This window comes from Rhinatrema bivittatum, chromosome 8 (assembly GCF_901001135.1).
Source record: "Rhinatrema bivittatum chromosome 8, aRhiBiv1.1, whole genome shotgun sequence".
In the NCBI taxonomy this organism is placed as follows: domain Eukaryota; kingdom Metazoa; phylum Chordata; class Amphibia; order Gymnophiona; family Rhinatrematidae; genus Rhinatrema; species Rhinatrema bivittatum.
In genome coordinates, this window is record NC_042622.1 from 61863023 (window position 1) to 61883464 (window position 20442).

General features: G+C 42.2%; 1 protein-coding gene across 6 annotated transcripts in view; it reads right to left on the reverse strand.

Moving 5' to 3' along the window:
• Window positions 1-1981: 1981 nt before the first annotated feature.
• ITCH (itchy E3 ubiquitin protein ligase) overlaps window positions 1982-20442 on the reverse strand; it is a 340605-nt gene continuing 322144 nt past the window's right edge. For all 6 annotated transcript variants that reach the window (XM_029614662.1, XM_029614667.1, XM_029614661.1 and 3 more), the window contains 5 exons: window positions 12923-13043; window positions 11754-11858; window positions 10090-10186; window positions 5683-5755; window positions 1982-5272 (listed from right to left, as the gene is read on the reverse strand). In XM_029614662.1, the coding sequence (XP_029470522.1) occupies window positions 5173-5272; window positions 5683-5755; window positions 10090-10186; window positions 11754-11858; window positions 12923-13043 (496 nt within the window). In that variant the 3' untranslated portion in view covers window positions 1982-5172. The remainder of the gene's footprint in view (window positions 5273-5682; window positions 5756-10089; window positions 10187-11753; window positions 11859-12922; window positions 13044-20442) is intronic.

Below are 20442 nucleotides of genomic sequence, written 5' to 3' on the forward strand. Positions count from 1 at the left end.
AAATGTGCCACATGCTAACGTCATGGAGTACACCCTAGTCTTTCTACTATCCGTAAGAGTAAATAACCGATTCACATCTACCCGTTCTAGACCTCTCATGATTTTAAACCTCTATCATATCCCCCCTCAGCCGTCTCTTCTCTAAGCTGAACAGCCCTAACCTCTTTAGTCTTTCCTCATAGGGGAGCTATTCCATTCCCTTTATCATTTTGGTAGCCCTTCTCTGTACCTTCTCCATCGCAATTATATCTTTTTTGAGATGCGGCAACCAGAATTGTATACAGTATTCAAGGTGCGGTCTTCACCATGGAGTGATACAGAGGCATTATGACATTTACCGTTTTATTCACCATTCCCTTTCTAATAATTCCCAATATTCTGTTTGCTTTTTTGACTGCCGCAGCACACTGAACCGACAATTTCAATGTGTTATCCACTATGACGCCTAGATCTCTTTCTTGAGTTGTAGCACCTAATATGGAACCCAACATTGTGTAATTATAGCATGGGTTATTTTTCCCTATATGCATCACCTTACACTTATCCACATTAAATTTCATCTGCCATTTGGATGCCCAATTTTCCAGTCTCACAAGGTCTTCCTGCAATTTATCACAATCTGCTTGTGATTTAACTACTCTGAACAGTTTTGTGTCATCTGCAAATTTGATTGTCTCACTCGTCGTATTTCTTTCCAGATCATTTATAAATATATTGAAAAGTAAGGGTCCCAATACAGATTCCTGAGGCACTCCACTGTCCACTCCCTTCCACTGAGAAAATTGTCCATTTAATCCTACTCTCTGTTCCCTGTCTTTTAGCCAGTTTGCAATCCACGAAAGGACATCGCCACCTATCCCATGACTTTTTACTTTTCCTAGAAGCCTCTCATGAGAAACTTTGTCAAACGCCTTCTACATCTACCGGTTCACCTTTATCCACATGTTTATTAACTCCTTCAAAAAAGTGAAGCAGATTTGTGAGGCAAGACTTGCCCTGGGTAAAGCCATGCTGACTTTGTTCCATTAAACCATGTCTTTCTATATATTCTGTGATTTTGATGTTTAGAACACTTTCCACTATTTTTCCTGGCACTGAAGTCAGGCTAACTGGACTGTAGTTTCCCAGATCGCCCCGGAGCCCTTTTTAAATATTGGGGTTACATTTGCTATCCTCCAGTCTTCAGGTACAATGGATGATTTTAATGATAGGTTACAAATTTTTACTAATAGGTCTGAAATTTCATTTTTTAGTTCCTTCTGAACTCTGGAGTGTATACCATCCAGTCCAGGTGATTACTACTCTTCAGTTTGTCAATCAGGCCTACCACATCTTCTAGGGTCACCGTGATTTGATTCAGTCCATCTGAATCATTACCCATGAAAACCTTCTCCATTATGGGTACCTCCCCAACATCCTCTTCATCCTGAATGCCAGAGCTCCCCATACTAAGAGCAAGACATTAGTCTATGAAACACTTTTAAAACAAGTAGGAGTTGTAATGTGAACTGTGCCTTTCAGTCATCTTAATTTAAGATGTTAAAGTTCTGGTTTAACAAATTGCATAACTGTGGATGAAAGATTCTTCCCGGAACCAGTCTGATGGCCCAAGGGCAGCCTTGTGTGCTTCCATACGAGGCATCTGAGATCCATTCTCCAATTCAGCTGCTCAGGAGATGCTGTGGTGGTAGAAGGGCAGTGAGGGAATCCCAGCCCTCATACAACAGCAGCACCTAGGTGCACACGTACTGGGCTTCGAACTCCTTCTAAGGTTACTGCTATGATAGTAGGTATAGGGGAAAGAAGGTGACCAGAAGCCCCATAGACACCTTGGTCTCGGATCCTGCCCCTCCATCCTCTGCTGCAAATAGCAGGGCCACAAGCTTCAGGCAAGCTGTGAGAATAAGAAGGAAGCAAAGCCAACACTGAGCGAGCCCCCTCTCATTCCCCCAAAGCCTTTTCCGTTTCCACACACACCAAATACTTTCATTTTCTTTTTATTTCACATAACACCTGGCATAAAAATTTAACAGAATTTGTTTGCTTTTGAAGCATTATTAAAGCTAACATGAAAAGCAATTAATTTTGTGTTTTTAATGTTTCTAAATCAAAAGTTATAATCTATTTTTAGTGTTACAATTTTCTGCCAAAATTCAGTACACCTTTATTTTTACAGTTATTTGCTAACATATATAACAATTTCATATTTGCAATATTTTAAATAGGATTTTGGGATGCTGGGGTCACTTTTATTTGATACAGCAGTAAACACGCATTAAATATGTCATTTAAATTAAGAAAGGAAACAGAAAAATTCATACCCGAGACAACAGAAATATTTACAAGCAAGTCACCACTTCCTGAACTAAACATTTCAACCATAAAAATATGAAACAGTAAAGCCCTATAGAACTAGGGCTCTGACCATTTCAGTTAGAGCTATTTTAAAAATATAGGGCAGAAAGCCTTTCGGATTAAATTTATACAATTTGTAGAATCCAGATTTTTAAAAGACCAAAATCAAATAAGGACAAAGAAAAGAAGGCCTCCTTGCAAATGGTTATATTACATGAGCTACAGAATACTAGGAGTACATGTTGGTTTCTAAAATGAAGCTTACAGAACAAGGAAATGTGGTTGTGGGGCAGCCTGCGCAAAGCCCATATGCTCCAAATTGTCCAGGAGGTGGCTACTGCAGCCAACTCCCAGGAAAAGAGCACTCGCTTTTAAATTTCATCCCACAGCTTTGCAGTGCAGAAGAACCCGGTTGCTCAAGGAGCAGCGTGGATAGATCTTGTATGTTCCAGGAACGCATTTTCCTATGGATTTCATATTTGTGTTGTCTTTAGACAACTAATAGCACAGGTGGAGCCTACTCAACAGATACCACCACCGCTCCAGGGATGACACATTTTGGTTCTGTGTAAAGAGGTAGTCACAGCACTGCCTCTGACTTTGTATAAATCACACACTAAAAATCATCATGATGATTAAAAAAAAAAAAAAATAAATCTAGTAGCAGCAAAGACACCAGGCTCAGTAAGCTGTAAAACTTAATGCTTCCTAAGCCCTGTGGGCAGAGCAAAGCCCAGAGGCATCCGATGCCCAGCTTCCAGGACAAAAACAGTGTGTTAACAAGCAAGAATGCTGCAATCCTCCTGTTCCCGCAAATAATTAATGTCACAGTTCATCAAGCTAACAGTCTTAGTACAATATGGAATAAATTACAACTGCACAGTTCCTTATGAACACTGCAGAGAATATGTGAAGAAACCATTTTCCTAACTTTAATTGTCTACTAAAGCCAGCTTTGTTGAAACCCCCAAGTGCAGGTACAAACATTTTTGTGCATGGTAGAACAATATATTTTAGAACCTTCTCGCCCCAAAGTTGTATGTATTTGAGGGGCACATTCTAAGTGCTTCTGATTCACTGCTATGTCCTATCTGAAAGCAGCTCATAGAGGTGCAGCTTTTGAACCACCACCCAGCAGGGCATTTACTAAGGTAAATGGCAAGTTAAAAACTCCTGGGATAAGCACAAGTGCAATACAGATGGTCAAAAGAAAATGTAATTTTCTCATGTTATTTTCACCTTGGCAGAGTGTATAGCTTTTACAAATTAAGGCTCCATCTGGTGCCATTTCAGGAGAAATTATTCCAGGAAATGGCTCTGTATGTATACATTACTTCAGTTGCCCAAAATCATGTTTGTGGCTTATCTTTTCTAAATCCAACAGGGGTTATGAAGTGAACCATTTACATTATTTGCAGCACAACTTTTCTGAGAAGTGAGTGAAGTTCATTACAATCTAGATAACTGACTTCAAGCATGTTCTTGTCCTGGAATACTCATGGATCACACAAATTCTTGCCAAGGTGCACCTTTTCAGCAGCACTCTGCATAAGCACTTACAGACTATACACCCAAACAAGGTAAAAAGATCAAAGTTGCTTACCTGTAATGATGTTCTCTATGGACAGCAGGGTAATCAGGCATCACTTGCCATGCAATGCTGCCACATTTGCATGACTGACTCATCCTGGTTTTCTATGGAGAATAACTGTCCACAAAAATAAAGTCTCTAATTTCAAATGTAACTTATACTATCATACACGAAACATTTGATATTTTCTGTTTCTTCTTATATGATATAGGTGTTCCCTCTATAGCAGAACTATTTTCCCCATAATTCAGTAACCGAAGTCAAAGGACTTTTCTCCAAATAATATTGTATAAATCCTCACTGGGCTTCTCAGGGAGTCCCTTGTTCTATGAACAGCTTCGAGACACCCTCCCCCCTGACCCATCGGTAACACAGCATCTAGAGCCAGTCACCAAATTACAGAGAAAATAAACTTTTGGATTTTAGTACATTACGCCTTTGGGGCAGCATTTCAACACAACTGACTTCTGAGTAAGCTAGATGAAGGGATATTTAGCCAAATCCAACACCACTGTAGCAATAGCTTACATTCAGATGACATTGTATGCAAATGTCAGAAGAGTCAAAAACATTCAGGATAGGGCAAAGTATTCCCAGCACAAGAAATGGACTTCCTCATAGGACCCATACTCTAGTTTTAACTTATCTTAGAGGTTGTATTTTCTTGTGTTCTGTATTTATTGATGATATTTTTTTATAATTAATCTTAATCTTGTTTTATTGTTGGTATCCCCTCTGGGAAGCCTTTTATGTTATGCTTCTGTTATTCATTTCTATTGCATTTTTATAAAATTGGTTGTACACTGCTAGGAGTGCTTTTTATATTCTGGCAAGAAGTAAGTCCAACAAATAAAATGAAAGATCTTATGCTACAGTTACCGATGCATCTCTCATCAACAGCTAAAATATATTACCAAGTATTAAGTACAGTAAAGACTGAATCTAACAGCAGGTTTCACTGGGGTAATATAGCATCCAATAAGGCGATGATCCATTTGGTAGCTAGCCATGTGGTTTCAGATTAGGGCTCAGTAGAAATCTACTTATTGATATTATAAATCTGAGGATAATGCTTATTTCCATACTCAACGGTAATCGTTTAAATAATCTTTAGTTAAATCAGAACCTATTTACAAATAGGACCTATGCAACAAGCAGTGGAATTGAACAACACGCACTGCAGAAGTGCTTTATGCTCTCCACCGGAGCTATTTTTTCAGGAGCAGTTACTCTTGCCCAAATCCTTCCGTTTCTTCAATTGCAAACAACAGTTTCTCCTTCATTTGCTCATAGCTTTTGTATGGTGGGAGGTCCAGGCGGTTAAAACTGAAAATTAAAAAAACGGATTAATTTATGAATAAAAAAAAAACTAATTGCAACCAACAGCTTCACTAATTATAGAAGGGCAGTAAGCATGATTAGTGTTCAGAAATACCTGAAATTCCCCTATAAATCATGGCAAATGTGAGAATTCTGCTCATGGGTTTTTTTTTTTTTTTGTTTACTTGCAAGAAATTAGAATTTCATTCTCCACCCACCCACCCACACACACAATCTTTGGTATGGAGAACTAAACTATTCTTGACCCAACAATGCTAGTTAATCAAACACATTGCAACCGATATGGTTAATGCCACTGGTTTACACCAAACCCTCTCCCTACTCATTTCCCCTAATCCTGATTGTACCTGAAATGTGTAATGGCTTTCTTCCCCCAGTCCCTGTGTCTCACTCACCAGGTATGACTCCTGGGCAGCCAGTTTTCTTTTCCAACTTTTTCTATACAAAACTTTTGTGGGCCATTGCTCCCTGCAATAAAAACAGTTATTTTAGTAGTCTTGCTCATATTTAGACCCAGTGTTTTGAGGAAGGCTGAAACATATGCTATCATTTTAACCAAAACAAAGAGAAATATTGCACTTATTTAATGGAAAACCTATCGTTTAGATGATACGAGGTATGTGAAAATGTTAAGTGAACTGTGACTTTATATCTTCCTAGTGAGAATGGGGTGGTTTGATGCATAGTTTTAGATTATTAATGTATTTTTGTATGTATACATGAACCTGCATTTTTATGGTTGTAATTATGTATTGTACTTTATTGATGAGTTTTTTTTGGTTAGGATATAATGTATTCATTGTTTGATGTAAAGCACTTTGGGTCAAACCTGTTCCAAGGAAGGCATAAGCATAAAACACTACAGTTTTGTTTAGTTTTCAGTACATGTTGGCTTTCATAAAATAATCATTTGCTATGCAACAGTTTGCATCTTTCTTGGGAAGGATGTTTAGTGAATAAATTATTTAGCCAAATCATTAAGTAGCCAAATCATACTTCAAAACAGAAAATGACAGCAGATAAGGGTCATAAAGCCCATCTTGTCTGCCCAATTTAGAAGAGAGCTCTTAGGCAGGCAAAGATATCAGATACAAACAATTCCCTTCCCTTCTCACAAAGCCATTAACAGAAATGAGCTTTAAATTCTTATACACTTTGGGCCTGATTTTAAAAAGCATAAAACTGGGTTTCACATATGTAAATGCACTTTACCTGTGTAAGTGGGCTTTTGAAAATTGCTACAATATATGCCTCTGAATTGTCCACAGGATATTTACCTGTGTGTGTTACGCACCTAAATGGCTTTTAAAAACTGCTACAATGTTACATTTACACATGTAACTCCTTTTAAAATTACCTCTATTGTGAAGCATAGATTACCAAAGAAATAAGCTGAATAATTTAATGCTTTAGCCAGATTAATTCTTTAAAGAACCATTTTCTCCCCTTCATTAACCCTCCCCTCCCTTGGAAGCCATCAAGCAGACCAGGTCAGTTCTAGGCTAATCAGTGCCCTGTGTAAAACCTGATATTGACACCCCATTCCCCTTTGGCAGTGGCAACTCCAGCAGAGTGCTTCTTGTTTTGATAGTGGTGGTAGCTCCAGCGCAGCATTTCTCCTCCCCCCCCCCCCCCCCTCTCTCCCCATACCCGGCATCTATCTCATTATTTTGTTCACATTCTGCCCAGCAACATTATCTCCCTGCCCCCTCTTACCTCCCTGCCCACATGATGTGGAACTATGTAGTGGCGGGAGGAAGGCACTGTTTGGTGGCACTCCCTCATATTTAATGCCCTGTGCGGCTGTACAGGTTTCATACCTTAAACACCAGCCCCTTGCAGGCTCCAGTATTTTCCCCTGTTATCATCTCCCAAAAATATATACAAGTAACTGGGAGTCTGTAGCTGGAAGAATTTGCAGAGCTGTATCTAACTACTCTACCGACTACTTTCAGTACAGCTCTCAGCTCCAGCTCTTCCAGCAGTCTAGGGCTGATTCAGTAACCTGCATCCAGCCTATTGCACAGCTTTACATGCGGTTGGACATGCATTTTGGAAATATTAGACTAGCACCCAATGCAATAAGGAGATTAGCACGTGCACAACATGCGCTCAAACAAATGGGTAACCGATAGCGCCCATCACATGTAAATTCCATGCAGATGAGGCTATTAGTTATTAACCCCCGGTGCATAAAATCACTGGGCGCCCAACGCACATTTTATAATGCGACAAATTTAACTCCAGCCCTAGAGGTGGCGTAAAGTCAAACTGGCGGTCAAGGGCTCATGAGAAATTTAAAAATATGGTCCTCTGTGGTTCCTCCTACTTAATATCGTTGTAACACTTAAATTTACTGCTTGCAGTGTTGAAAAATATATATTGGCTTGAATTAAAAAAAAAAACCCAATTCTTCTGGACGCACAATTTAGATGCCCACAGCAAGCGGCACTTAGCTAGGGGCATCTTCAGCAACATCGGCCAGAAGAAATGGGATAAAAGCAGACTCTTATATTGAGCTCCTGTTGGAATTGTGGGTGCCCATTGCATTTGAGCGCTAGGGATGTACAATTCTCCCCTAGAGTCCTTTTTTAAGCAGCTTCATTTAAATATTGCATTGGGTGCTCAGGAGATGTGGTTGCATGCGCGTTAGGAAAACGGGTGCTCATACTAAACATCCATTTTCAAAGTGTGTCTTATTGCATTGGCCCCTCTTGTATGAGTGATTTCTGGCTTCAAGAGCTATGATCTGAGCCAGTAATCAAACTGCAGTCTCCAAAATGGCAGGACAGCATTAACCGACATTGAGGTTATTAATTACAACTGGCTTAAAGCATCAGTGAATCTTACTCGCAGTAGAATCTAAATTCAGGTTTGGTGCAGCATACAAAAAAAAAAAAAAAAGAGCTTTGAGTCCAATGCAAAAAAAGAAAATAATTCTGCATTGGAAAAAGCAAATGTTGCAGGAGAACAGGCTCTGCATACCCTTGACTGTAAACGGGCTCTAGCATTCTACCTAGACCATACAGCTGCCCACAGGAAAAGCACTCAACTGTTTGTCTCTTTCCATCCTAACAAGTTGGGGCAGCCTGTGGGTAAGCAGACTCTCTCCTCATAGTTGGCGGACTGCATATCCTTTTGCTATCAGCAAGCGGGCATTCCATTTCAAGACAGTGTTAAAGCACACTCTGTGAGGGCCATGGCAACTTCAGTAGTGCACCTACGATCGGTGCCGCTTCCTGACATTTGCAGGGCTGCTACCTGGAGTTCTCTCCACACTTTTGCAGCCCACTATTGCTTGGACAAGGCCGGAAGACAAGATTCCATCTTTGGCCAGTCTGTCCTTCGTAACCTATTTCCAACGTGACGTACCAACACCCTTCCGCCTGCCCGTTAGGGTTCAGGATGCCCTCGGCCAAATTCCACCCCAGTCCTAGTGCCTTGCACACCTGGGTACATTTGGTGCATGCTCGGACATCCTCAGCTCGGTACTCACCCATATGTGAGGACTACCATCCTGCTTGTCTTGCGAGAAAGCAGAGTTGATTACCTGTAACAGGTGTTCTCACAGGACAGCAGGATGTTAGTCCTCACGAAACCCGCCCGCCGCCCCGTGGTGTTGGGTTCGTAACGTTTTCTTATTTTATTTTTCGGCACTGCCTGTAGCTTTTAAACAAGACTGAAGGGGGGACCCCTGCTGGGCATGCCCAGTAGGGGCCAGTCAAAGTTCTGGAAACTTTGACAGAAGTGTTCCGTGATTGGGCTCCATCCTGTGATGTCACCCATATGTGAGGACTACCATCCTGCTTGTGCTGTGAGAAAAATAAATATTCATGTACATGTGTATACATGGGTGTGTGTGTCAAAACATACATTCCATTGTTTTTCTGAAGCATCACTTGATCCCATCTTATGAATTGTCACAGATAGGATGTAACATCCAAAGCTCCCAACTGGTGGCTAGGCCCATGATGAGTCATAGCATTGCATATACTTAAGACTAATTTCCAGTCCTTTGTCTTATTGCTCATCTGTTTTTTTTTTTTTTTTTATTGCTTCTAAGTTAACTTAACAGCAAAGCAGAGGTCTAGGTTTACGCAGTAACTTTCCATACTTATGGGTTTTTCAAATGCTCTCAATATTTTTGTTATAATGCTAAAGGAAGCAGAGTGCCGTGGCTTCTTACATTTATTTCTTATATGCTCGGACTGGGTGAAGTTGCTAGGTAAGACAGGCAGTACACTTTTCTCCATGGCAAAATGTCTTTCAGTAGGGACAGAGGCTGGAAACCCAGGCTTGCCAATGCCATGCTGGCAGTAGGACAAATAGATTTGGAACTGAGGCAGAAAGGGAAGGAGAATCATTGTTCATCATTCAAATTTTAAAAATAAAAATAAAAAAAAATACAAGGGAGTGAAAAGATTTAGGTGCCTTGATCTGCATAAATGAAAATTTCCCCTGCTGGGCTCCTAAATTTAGGAGCCTAAAAACCAGACAGGGTCAGGACAGGGAAAGTAAGAGGCACTCACTGCAGATTTCCAGTGCTAGGCACAGAGCCTAGCTTCTACATACAGACTGAGGTAAAGTTAGCACACCTAAGTTTAATGAATTTTTATTCTAAAAGTTACATTCCTAAATACATCTGAAATTCCATCAAACTTTCAGCCCTTAAAAATTGGCCTCTACATGTTTAAAGACTTGTTCCCTTTATTTACCTTTGTTATTTGCAAAATAATTTGGATAAAACAAAAACTAAAGCACAATGAAACAGCTATGTAAGTAGGCCAGGGGTTTATTCTTACCCATTAGATCAGCAAATCCTCCTACTGGAAGCAGACACGTTCCAGTAACAAACTGCAGTAACCTCATTCGCTTCTCATTGTCAATTTCTTTCACAAACTGAAAGAGAATGCAGGTGGAAGAGTTATGCACACATCTTATAAAGGTTTGCTATCAGATCCTCTCAGCAGGATATGCAGCTAGCATATACTCGAATTGTGCAAGTAAACGATTAACATCTGGCAAAAACTTTCTGAAATACTGTACTCTTTCACCTGCCACATTCAGGTACAACGTGACAGTCGTATTACTATCAGATGAGGGGCCAAGCGATTAGTGTACCGAACCATCCTTTGGCAATACAGCAACAAACTCTTCCTCTTCGAAAGCTGCCATGAAGATAATATGATGATTTTCCTCCTCACAGGTGACAAATAATTCCAAACTTTAGGAGAAGACCACAATGTCTCCCTCAAATATTAAATGAAATAATTTGATGAGATTGTATTTTAAGTGGGATCCCAAAACACCTGCCATCAAATTATTATTAATGTGATGGGCCTATGTAACCTTCAGGGGCGGATTGGCCTGTCAGGGGATCGGGCATCTCCCAGTGGGCCAGTCACTCTGGTCACGTGGTCTGCCGAGCACGGCCACGACAGAGCCACGCTCCGCAGACCACGGGGTATCTCCTGGGCCGGTTATGCCGAAAATCCCCGGGCCGATCTTTTCCTGGAATCTGCCCCAGTAACCTTTCAGTTGTAGAGGTAAAAGGGTCTATACTCCAGTACCAATTCCAAATCATTTAGACCCAGAGGTGAAAAGCTTGGCACGCTTTTGCCAGTGCTACAGGTGAGAGGCTTCTGTATTCCCAGAGCCAGGCCCATAAACCTTCCAATGCTGGACATGACGTGCTCTATTTCCTAGGGCCAATCTCATGTCTTCTGATATATCCTGCTATATATCCCTGAGAAAATCCTCTGAGCCATCCAGTCCTAAAAAAATTAAAAGGATCTGTATCCTTGTGCCAATCAACAGGGTTACTTAATCCTCTTCAGGCAGAGATTCTGAACAGGCCTGTTTTACTATCAAAATGACCTGATACTAATGTGCATTTGACTCTAGTGCTGAAAATCACTTAATTTAGGGGCCAGTCAATTGCATTTATTATATAAAGAAAGACAGTAACAAACATGTAATAGTACATGATTCGCTACAAATGGTAAATTTGCACTAATCTGATTGGTCTGCTTTTTAGCCTCAGCTGCTTAATGAACAGAGGCTTATCAAATGGTTGAATATGTCTGAACCTCTTCCACTTTCAATTTTTAAACAGCTAGATCGAGTGGAATGAAGCTTTGTTCTGAGGTAGGCCCTTGGGGCGAGGGGCATCTGATTTTTTAAGTTTTAAAATTGAGGAGTGATTTTTTGGGGAAGGGGACAGAATGGGCAAAGTGGCCAATTTCCCCATAGTAAATACATGGAGGCAAATTCAACGACTCATCTCTCAAGAACCACTGAGCTAATTCCAACAAAACTGGACATAAAGAACTTTTGTCAGATGACATGAAATCTTTTGGGGGGAGGGAAGGGCAAACAAATGGAACTGAGGCTACCTAGAATATGAATGGCAGAATTTTATTTATAATTATCAAATTCATTAAAAAAAAAAAAGTCTCATACAAACCTGCCAAAACCAAATGATCTGTTTGCTTGTCCTGGTATAATGCCGGTAGATGGTGTGTCTTTGCCAATCATTCAAGTCAATCTCTTGCATCCCACACAGAAGCACCTTGATTGAAAATGAAAAAGATAAGATACTCTGAGCTTTTCATACTTCCTGCAGGGTGCTAGAAACTCACTTTCCCCTTGCTTCTATCACTAGACCAAACATCCTCTAGTTTTCCCTTTCTGGCTTACAGATTCTACTTTCCTCTTGTTTATTCATTTTTCATCTTGGTAAATCCATCTTTTCTGCAGCAATACTTTATTTTGGTCTGTCTCTTTCTGTATTTTCTTCCTTTTTGCACTTGCTGCTTCTCCTTTTTTTTTTTTAACTCATTTCTCAAATTCTTCCTAAGCTAATTCTGATCTCCATTAAGGTTTTGACTGAAAATGGTCACTTTTCTTCTTTCTTGAATTGGTGAAGTACCTCCTTAAAGGTTATCTGGCAAGTGTGGCTACTAGCTACATGGCACCTGCACCTATTCAGGAAGTAAGTGGGCTTCCAGCTCTGATCAGCCAATGTGCGAGAGTATAAGAAAAAATACAATCTAATCCAATATATATATATTATATATATATATATTATATATATATATAGCTCCTATTGCAGTGGGTGTCCCACCTTTTATGTCTCTTTCTTGCCCTCTTGATTGGATCAGATTGTATTTTTTCTTATACTCTCGCACATTGGCTGATCAGAGCTGGAAGCCCACTTACTTCCTGAATAGGTGCAGGTGCCATGTAGCTGGTAGCCACACTTGCCAGATAACCTTTAAGGAGGTACTTCACCAATTCAAGAAAGAAGAAAAGTGACCATTTTCAGTCAAATCGGAGCACTCATGAAGAAAGGGTAATGGAAGATGCTTGAAGGCCACAAGTTATCACTGTATAGTACTAAATGTTACCCCCTTCAGATTGTTACATATACCTGACAGCTGCGGAACAGGAGGAGACCGGACAGGGAAGTGCTAACCAATGCAGAATGGTAATGAGGGTGTTTGGGGTGGGGGACTGCTAAAAAGGTCTAGAAGATCTCAACATATTGAGGTGTTTACTAAGAAACACAGACATGAAACGGGCGAGACTATTGCCTAGGTGCTGTTGCCCTAATGGTATCTTCTAGGATCTCACCTCCAACTCTTTAGCATCAAAGTACTGTAAATATTGCTGGGGTAGAATTTCATTGAAGCCCTCGAAGAAAGCTTGCGTCTGTTCCTCCACTCCACGAGAAAGTCTCCATTCTGCTACCAACCTGGATGATGAGAGGAACAAAAGGCATTTAATTTACACCAGAAGCAAATGGTCACATCTGTGCACAAATTGCTAATTCTGTGAAAAATGTAGAAACCATATTCCAAGATGTTTCAAAAGTAAGAAGGATTCTGGGAAATGACGAAAAACAAATATATATATTCTATAGGTAGTAAGAGGGTTTTTCTTGTTTGGATGCTAGATTTTTCCCTTAGTACTGCCTTCAGGAATTCTGATGTGCCTTTTTTGTGAGAGCCTAATGTCCACGCTAGAATGAAACAAAAATTAAACAAAGATTTTAGCATCTTGCTGAAACAGACCTAGCTATTTGTTAAAGCAATAATATTCACTAAGTTGTTCAGAATCCAAAAGGAGAAATTACTACTTACCTGATAATTTCCTTTTCTTTAATGAAGACAGGTTAATCCACACCAATGGGTTTTGCACCTCTACCAGCAGATGGAGATGGAGCAAAGTGGCATCATGGTATACAAACCCCTGCACTGACATCAGCCCGCCAGTATTCTCTGCAAAAGCCAACTGTGGACAACTAAACAAAACATGAACATTTATTTATTTATTTATTTTTAGATTTTTATATACCGGTGTTCCTATATGAAATAAAGATCACATCGGTTTACATTGAAACAGAACATGAAAATTGCCAAAAGGCATTACATAGAACAAGGTTATGAAACTTGGAACAGTGTACATAAGTTCAAAATTTAACAATAACGTTGTAACATTGATGACCAAAAGATAAAGGAGAAAAAAAAAAAAAAGACTTAAACAATTAAGTTGACAGGTCTTATTGAGCATAAAAATTATAACGTATAAGTGAGAAAGTCTCAAGTGTCCTGCAGCAAGAGATTAGATACCGAAGTAGGTAGTGGTATGGAAAATGGGGGTTTGTGAAGAAGATATGTTCTTGCTGGTTGGAGGGGAAAAAATGATGATCATGGTCCTGGAAAAGCTTGGCTAAAGAGCCAGGTTTTAAGTTTTTTTTTGAATGAAGAGTGGCAGAACTCAAGCCGAATGTCTGGTGGGAGCGCATTCCATTGAATGGGGCCTGCTGTAGATAACCATTTAAGCACTCAGTTAAGAAGAAAACACTGAGCTCAGACAAGGTATATATCATCACTAATCTAGGAACTGGATCTGACACTTACCAGTAATCCCTGGAAACGCAGCCACAGAAGGATAATTGCACCTCCATCCGGTAAGCAAGGGCGGGATGGTGGATTAACCTGCTTAATTAAAGAAAAGGAAATCATCAGGTAAGTAGTAATTTTTCCTTTCTTAGCGTTCAGACAGGTTAATCCACACCAATGGGATGTACCAAAAGCTTGATGGACCTTTGGTCTGACCCAGTATGGAAATTTCTTATGTTCTTACTCCCGAAGAGAGTGGGAGGCTGCACGTGGTCCAATTAAAACCTCACGTGCGAAGGCTGTGTCCTCCTGGGCCTGCACATCCAGACGGTAATGCCTGGAAAAGGCGTATAAGGAGAATCACGTCGCAGCTCGGCAAATCTCGATGGAAGACAACAATCTAATTTCCGCCCATGACACTGCCTGAGCCCTAGTGGAATGATCCCTAACCTGTCTAGCCAACAACTACTCAGCATCCACATATGTGGCCATGATAACCTTCTTAATCCAGTGGGCTATCATAGCCCACGGCACTGGCTCACCCTGTTTACTCCCACCGTGGAGAATAAACAGCCGGTCCATCTTCCTGAGAGGTTTAGAAACCTAATACCTCATGATATGCCACTTGACATCCAAGGTCCGTAACAGGTGATATTCATCCACATTTCTCTCCCTGTCCAGTGTTGGCAGGGAAACTGATTGATGAAAATCCAAGATGTCATTCAGCAAAAAGGATGGAACAGTCCGCAGCTGTGCCACACCCAGAGCCACTCACAGAAATGATTCCCAGCAAGACAAGGCCTGCAGTTTAGAAACTCTATGCATAGAATAACTTGCCACAAGAAACACCTTCTTCAAAGTAAGTAACCTCAAGGAGAGGCTACACAGTGGTTGAAAGGTGGAACCCGCCAGAAAATCCAGAACCAGATTAAGACTCCACAAGGGCAGTAGCAATCACAAGAGAGGATGAAGATAATTCACCCCTTTTAAGAACCGAGCCACATCAGGATGGGTCAACAAGGATTTCACCATTCACCTGACCTCGGAAACAGGCAAGAACCGCCATCTGTACCTTCAAGGAATTAAGGGCCAAACCCTTAATCAACTTATCCTGCAAAAAATAAAAAATGAGCGGGATCTTAACTAAGCCTCAAATGTTCTCCATACGCAAACATAGGCTAAGGAAGTAGAGAACCTTTGCGCTTAAAGCAAGGTGGAAATCACAGCAGTAGAGTATCCATGCTTCAGCAATCGAGCCCTCTCAAGGGTCATACTATAAGACAAAATCGAGTCAGATCTTTGTGAAGAACAGGCCCCTGCTGCAGTAGATCCCCATTGGCCGGTAATCAGAGAGGTGAGTCCACCAGAAGCCTCCGCAGATCTGCATATCATGTCCTACTGGGCCAATCTGATGCCACCAGAACCATCATCCCCCTGTGACTCTTGATCCTCTGAATCATTCTGCCCAACATGGGCCACGAGGGGAGGCATAAAGAAGCTTGCCTTCCAGCCACTCCTGCATGAGGGCATCGGTGCCCAAAGGCTTCAGATCTCTCCAGTGACTGAAGAAGGAACCTTTGCACTGTGTGATATGGCCAGCAAGTCTAGAAACAGGAAGCCCCAGTGGCCCATTATGAGCTGGAATGCTTCGTTTGACAATTCCCATTCTCCTGGATCTAGTTTCAGTCTGCTCTTACATTGTCTTTTCCTGCAATGTATAAGGCTAAGATCTCCTGAAGACGTACTTCTGCCCATTCCATGAGTTGGGCTATTTCCTGCAACACTTGCTGGCTCTTGGTTCCTCCCTGGCGACTAATGTAAGCCACTGTTATCACATTGTCTAACATTATTCAGACCGCTTGACCCTGCAGTGCAAACATCGAGGGCACCGGTTCCGGTATGGGGGCCGGCGCCGGTGGCAACTGGAAGCCCCAAAGGGCATTTAGCACTGCCTATTGGACTAATCTGTCCAATTCCTCCCTGAAGGCTGGTTTTAGACAACACTGCGCCTGGGGTAGGAGGCAGGCTAGGCGTAACTGGAGCCTCAGCAGGAGTCTCTCAGTACCCGGCACAAATATCGGTGGGGAACGCCTCGGGGTACCAAGTCCAGAGAAGGAGGGGGGCTCCTCTCCCCGGGTCCTCTTCACAGGTGGCTTGGTGGAAGTCTATGCCACTGCGGTATCGTTGCCGGCTGTAATAAAATTACCTTTTGTGGGCTTGAGGTGGGGACGCCGTTTTCGCCGGCTTTGCCAGCCTGCACGGCGCTTTGGGGATGTTCACTGAGTTTGTGTGTTTGTGCACGGGACGTCTCGGGCACGCGCGCCTGATGTCAAGTTGCACATGCGCGCGTGGGGGTGAGTTTCTCGGGGAGTAGGGGCGCAAGTTGGGAGGCCCGTTGGAAGTTTGGATCGCCGAGGGTCCTCGTGAAGTTTAAGTTTAAAGAATGTTTAAAAGGTACGTCATTTATTGTTGTTTATAACTAGGCTGAGAGGAAGCGTTGGGGTTGTCTTGGCAACTTGACAGCAACCGCAAACGCAGCATCTCAGCCTGTCTCTGTATTTACTTTTTTAAAAGAAAAGTATCTGTAGCTTTGAAAATTCATTCTAAGTTTCTGGTAATGAAATTAGACTTGCTTTTAATGAACCTGCTTTGAATCCTAATTGTCAACTTGCTTCAGCTGTGTTTTTTATTTACTGAGTGTTGGAATTACTCCGTTTATCTGCCTTGAAAACAAGTGTGTTATTAAAGAATTCTTTAAACTTCCTCTGGATACAAGTTTTGCTTCAATTCAAGGTCAGTGTTTGAAAGACTGTCTGTCAAAGATCCATATAAATTCTAAAATCTTAAATTTAATTAGAGTCCACAAAAATCAATATAGACATCTAACACCGGCATCAGGTGGGGATGCACATCGGTGCCGGTGTTTCCCTTGGTGCTCGGTCCGGTCCTTCTCCGGCACAGAGGATAATGATGCCGATGCCTTCGAAGGGGTCGGTGACGGACGGTCACCCGTTCCACGCTGTTCCTGGCGGGGCGTCTCCGAAGTAGATGGGCCCCCTCTGGTCAGTGCCACTTGAACTGGAGTTGATGGAGCAGAACTTTTTGAAGCAAACAAATGCTCCATCTTGTCCAGTCGAGCGCGCCGGCCTTTGGGGGTCATTTGTGCGCAACTGGGGCATCGATGGATGTTGTGCAAGGGTCCTAAGCACAAAACACAGACACTGTGCAGGTCCGTTATGGACATGGTCCTCGGACACTCGGGACATTTTCTAAACCCGGTCGCCATGATGAAAAATATGCGCGCGTAGTCAGTGACTGTCGGCTCTGAGAGGTATGCCGCCGGGAACCGACCACAAACCGCGGGAAAGACACTTACCGAGTGTTGGAGGGAATGGAGCCCGATGGGGGATCCCGGTGAGGGTGATATTTGGAAGATAAACTTAAAATTTTTCCATGAGTAAAAGTGTGAGAAACTTCTCACAGAGCTCCTAAACAGCGAGGCAACTTGCTGTGTGGAAAAAAAAAAGAGACTGAAGGAGGACCCTGTGTGGCCACAGGGTTAGTGGCATGCTGGGCATGCTCAGTGTGCCAGTCAAAGTTCTAGAAACTTTGACAAAAGTATTCCGTGACAGGGCTCCATCTGATGATGTCACCCATATGTGAGGACTATCATCCTGCTTGTCCTGGAAGAATACTGGCAGGCTGATGTCAGTGCAGGGGTATATATACTGTGATGTCAGCTTTGCTCAAACTCCATCTGCTGGTAGAATTGCATAACCCACTGGTGTGGATTAACTTGTCTGAATGCTAAGAAAGTTCCCATTTCTGATTTTATTGCCTTTTTTTTTTTATCTTATTCTTAGATCTCCTTTTCTACTTCTTAGATTTCTGCATCTTTTGTTATTGTCATATCCCCTTCTTTAAATTCTTCAGTGCCAAAAGCTGTGTGAAGCAGCTGATTCAAGATGCAGAATACAGGCTAATCTAGTTAGTGCTCTTTCTATCCTGCTTGGATGATTATGCATAGGCATAGTTCAACCACTTTATATTTATTTTCTTTTGGGGGGAGGGGGGGCAAGGTGGTCAGAATGGCTGGCAGTGCGAGCGAGCTCTCTCTCTCCCCTCCAACTGAAATGGATTACCAGAGAGAAGCCGTACTGTCTCTCTCCTCCACCATTCCTTCTCTTTTACACACATGCACTGTTATACTCTCTTCCCCCTCTCAAGATTTGACCACTGCACTTCTCCCCTTCTTCAATTCCACTTTTTAAAGATGCCAATGGAAGCTTAAGGATTGGCCTTGCAGAGAACTGTTCATGGCTCTCTGGAGGTCCATCTGAACTTAGAAGCAGGGTCGGTGTAAGAATAGTAAGCACCCATGGCAAACCTTCAGCCTTGCAGCCCCTCCCACCCCCATCCCCTGATTTACTATTCACTGATGGCTTTAGAATCCCACAACCCAATCGCATCAAAAGCCAATCTTCTCCATCCTTTCCCTTCTCCTGCTGCTGGGTCCTGAGCAGTTAACAGCAGAAGCCTGTCCTGCTGCTCCCCACTACTCTGCCTTCTCTGTATAGGCACCTCAAGCATTTTATCTAAAACTGTGGCAGGCACTTCCTGCAGCTGATCTCACAATGCATGAGATCAGCATCAGGAAGTGCCAGCTGTGAGTTCTGAACATGCTTGCCTATAGGTAGAGTGATGGGAGCAGCAGTCAGGTTCCAGTCTCTCCAGCCGAAATGATTCCTCATCTTCAGTTTGTGAGATCTGAGGAACGCATCCAACCCTGCAACTCTGATGCCAGCACTCTTCATCTTCAGCTGATGGGGCTGCTCACTGCTTTGGTCAACTCAGCCCTCCTCAGTGCAGTATGTTGGTCAACCCCCCCCCCCCATATTTTGGAGCTTTAAGCAACCATCTAGTTTAACTAATTGTAGCACTGGTTCTTCCTGAAAGGCAGAATTCACCTCTAGATAGGGGTCACAGATGGAGTGGAACCTCCCATGCAGTCTTTGCTTAAGGTTTGGTGCAGACTCTTTTTGGCTCTGGCTTGTGCATGTGGAGCCCTGAATTTGACTTGAACAGGTACAGCAAGATTTCTCTCAACTCGTTGACCCATTCTCAGACCAAGAAGCTGGCCACCAATGGTTTGATCAACTCTGTGGTCCTTGTGTTGGACTTCGAGATCAGCTTCGAGGAGCTGGGTTAACTGGCAAAGAAGGCTTGAAGCCAATTCTTCTGGACCCGAACTGCTCTGAATAAAATCTTGGCAGATGTCATAGCCTGAATCATCATGGCTTTGTCCCTTGGCAGATGTCATAGCCTGAATCATCATGGCTTTGTCCCTGAAATTCATAGTAGACCTGATGATCAGTAATGGATATTGTTTTAGATGCCCTTGGGACAGAACTTGAAGCCATTAACCTGCTTATTGAACATTGTGGGGAAAATAGCTAAAGCAAAATCAAATTAAATTTTTACCTTTTGAAAAACGACTATCTAAAGAAGAAAAAATTCTGGACTGGATGCCTGCTGGCACAGCACCATTGAAGAGAAAGCCCACGGGCCTGTGCAGCAAAGATGACAAAATTAAAATAATGTGTTAAACTGCTGAAAACTTGACTGGGGGGTATATACCTTGGAGGTTTAGACAGAAAAGCCAGTAAAGGAATAAGAAAGAAAATATTGCTCAGAAGAAAATTGTAAGGAAAAAAAATGAAATTCAATGTGTATGAATGTAGAAAGAGGAACTGAGGGATGCCACAAAGCTGCTGCAGCGCAGGAACTGCCACCTAGCAGTGAAAGGCTTTTGACTTTTCCAGAAAGCTCTGAAGTTCACATCCATTCGGTGCCAAGGGCAGTTACTATGACATATACTATCCCTATTTGAAACTGTGAGCGGGAAATACCACTTCAAAAGTGTTTTAAAATGTTCAACAAAACCTGGTGCCCTAATTCATTTTGTGGGAAAATATAACATTGGATACTGGGGGTACTGACGAAAACCAGATGACATCATAGCAAAAGGACCAGCGAGCGGTCGATGACCGACGGGTTCTGGAGACACCACCAGGAACCAATTGCACAGATCGAGTAAAAAATTACTGTGTCGCCCAACTAAGCCGGGGGAATGGAGAGGGAGCCGGCGCAGAAAAGTTGATGAATCAACTGGGAAAAAGCTTTCCAACACACAAAAAAAAGCACAATCTCCACAACCACGAGTTGACAGCTCTGCATAAAAGAAGAGAC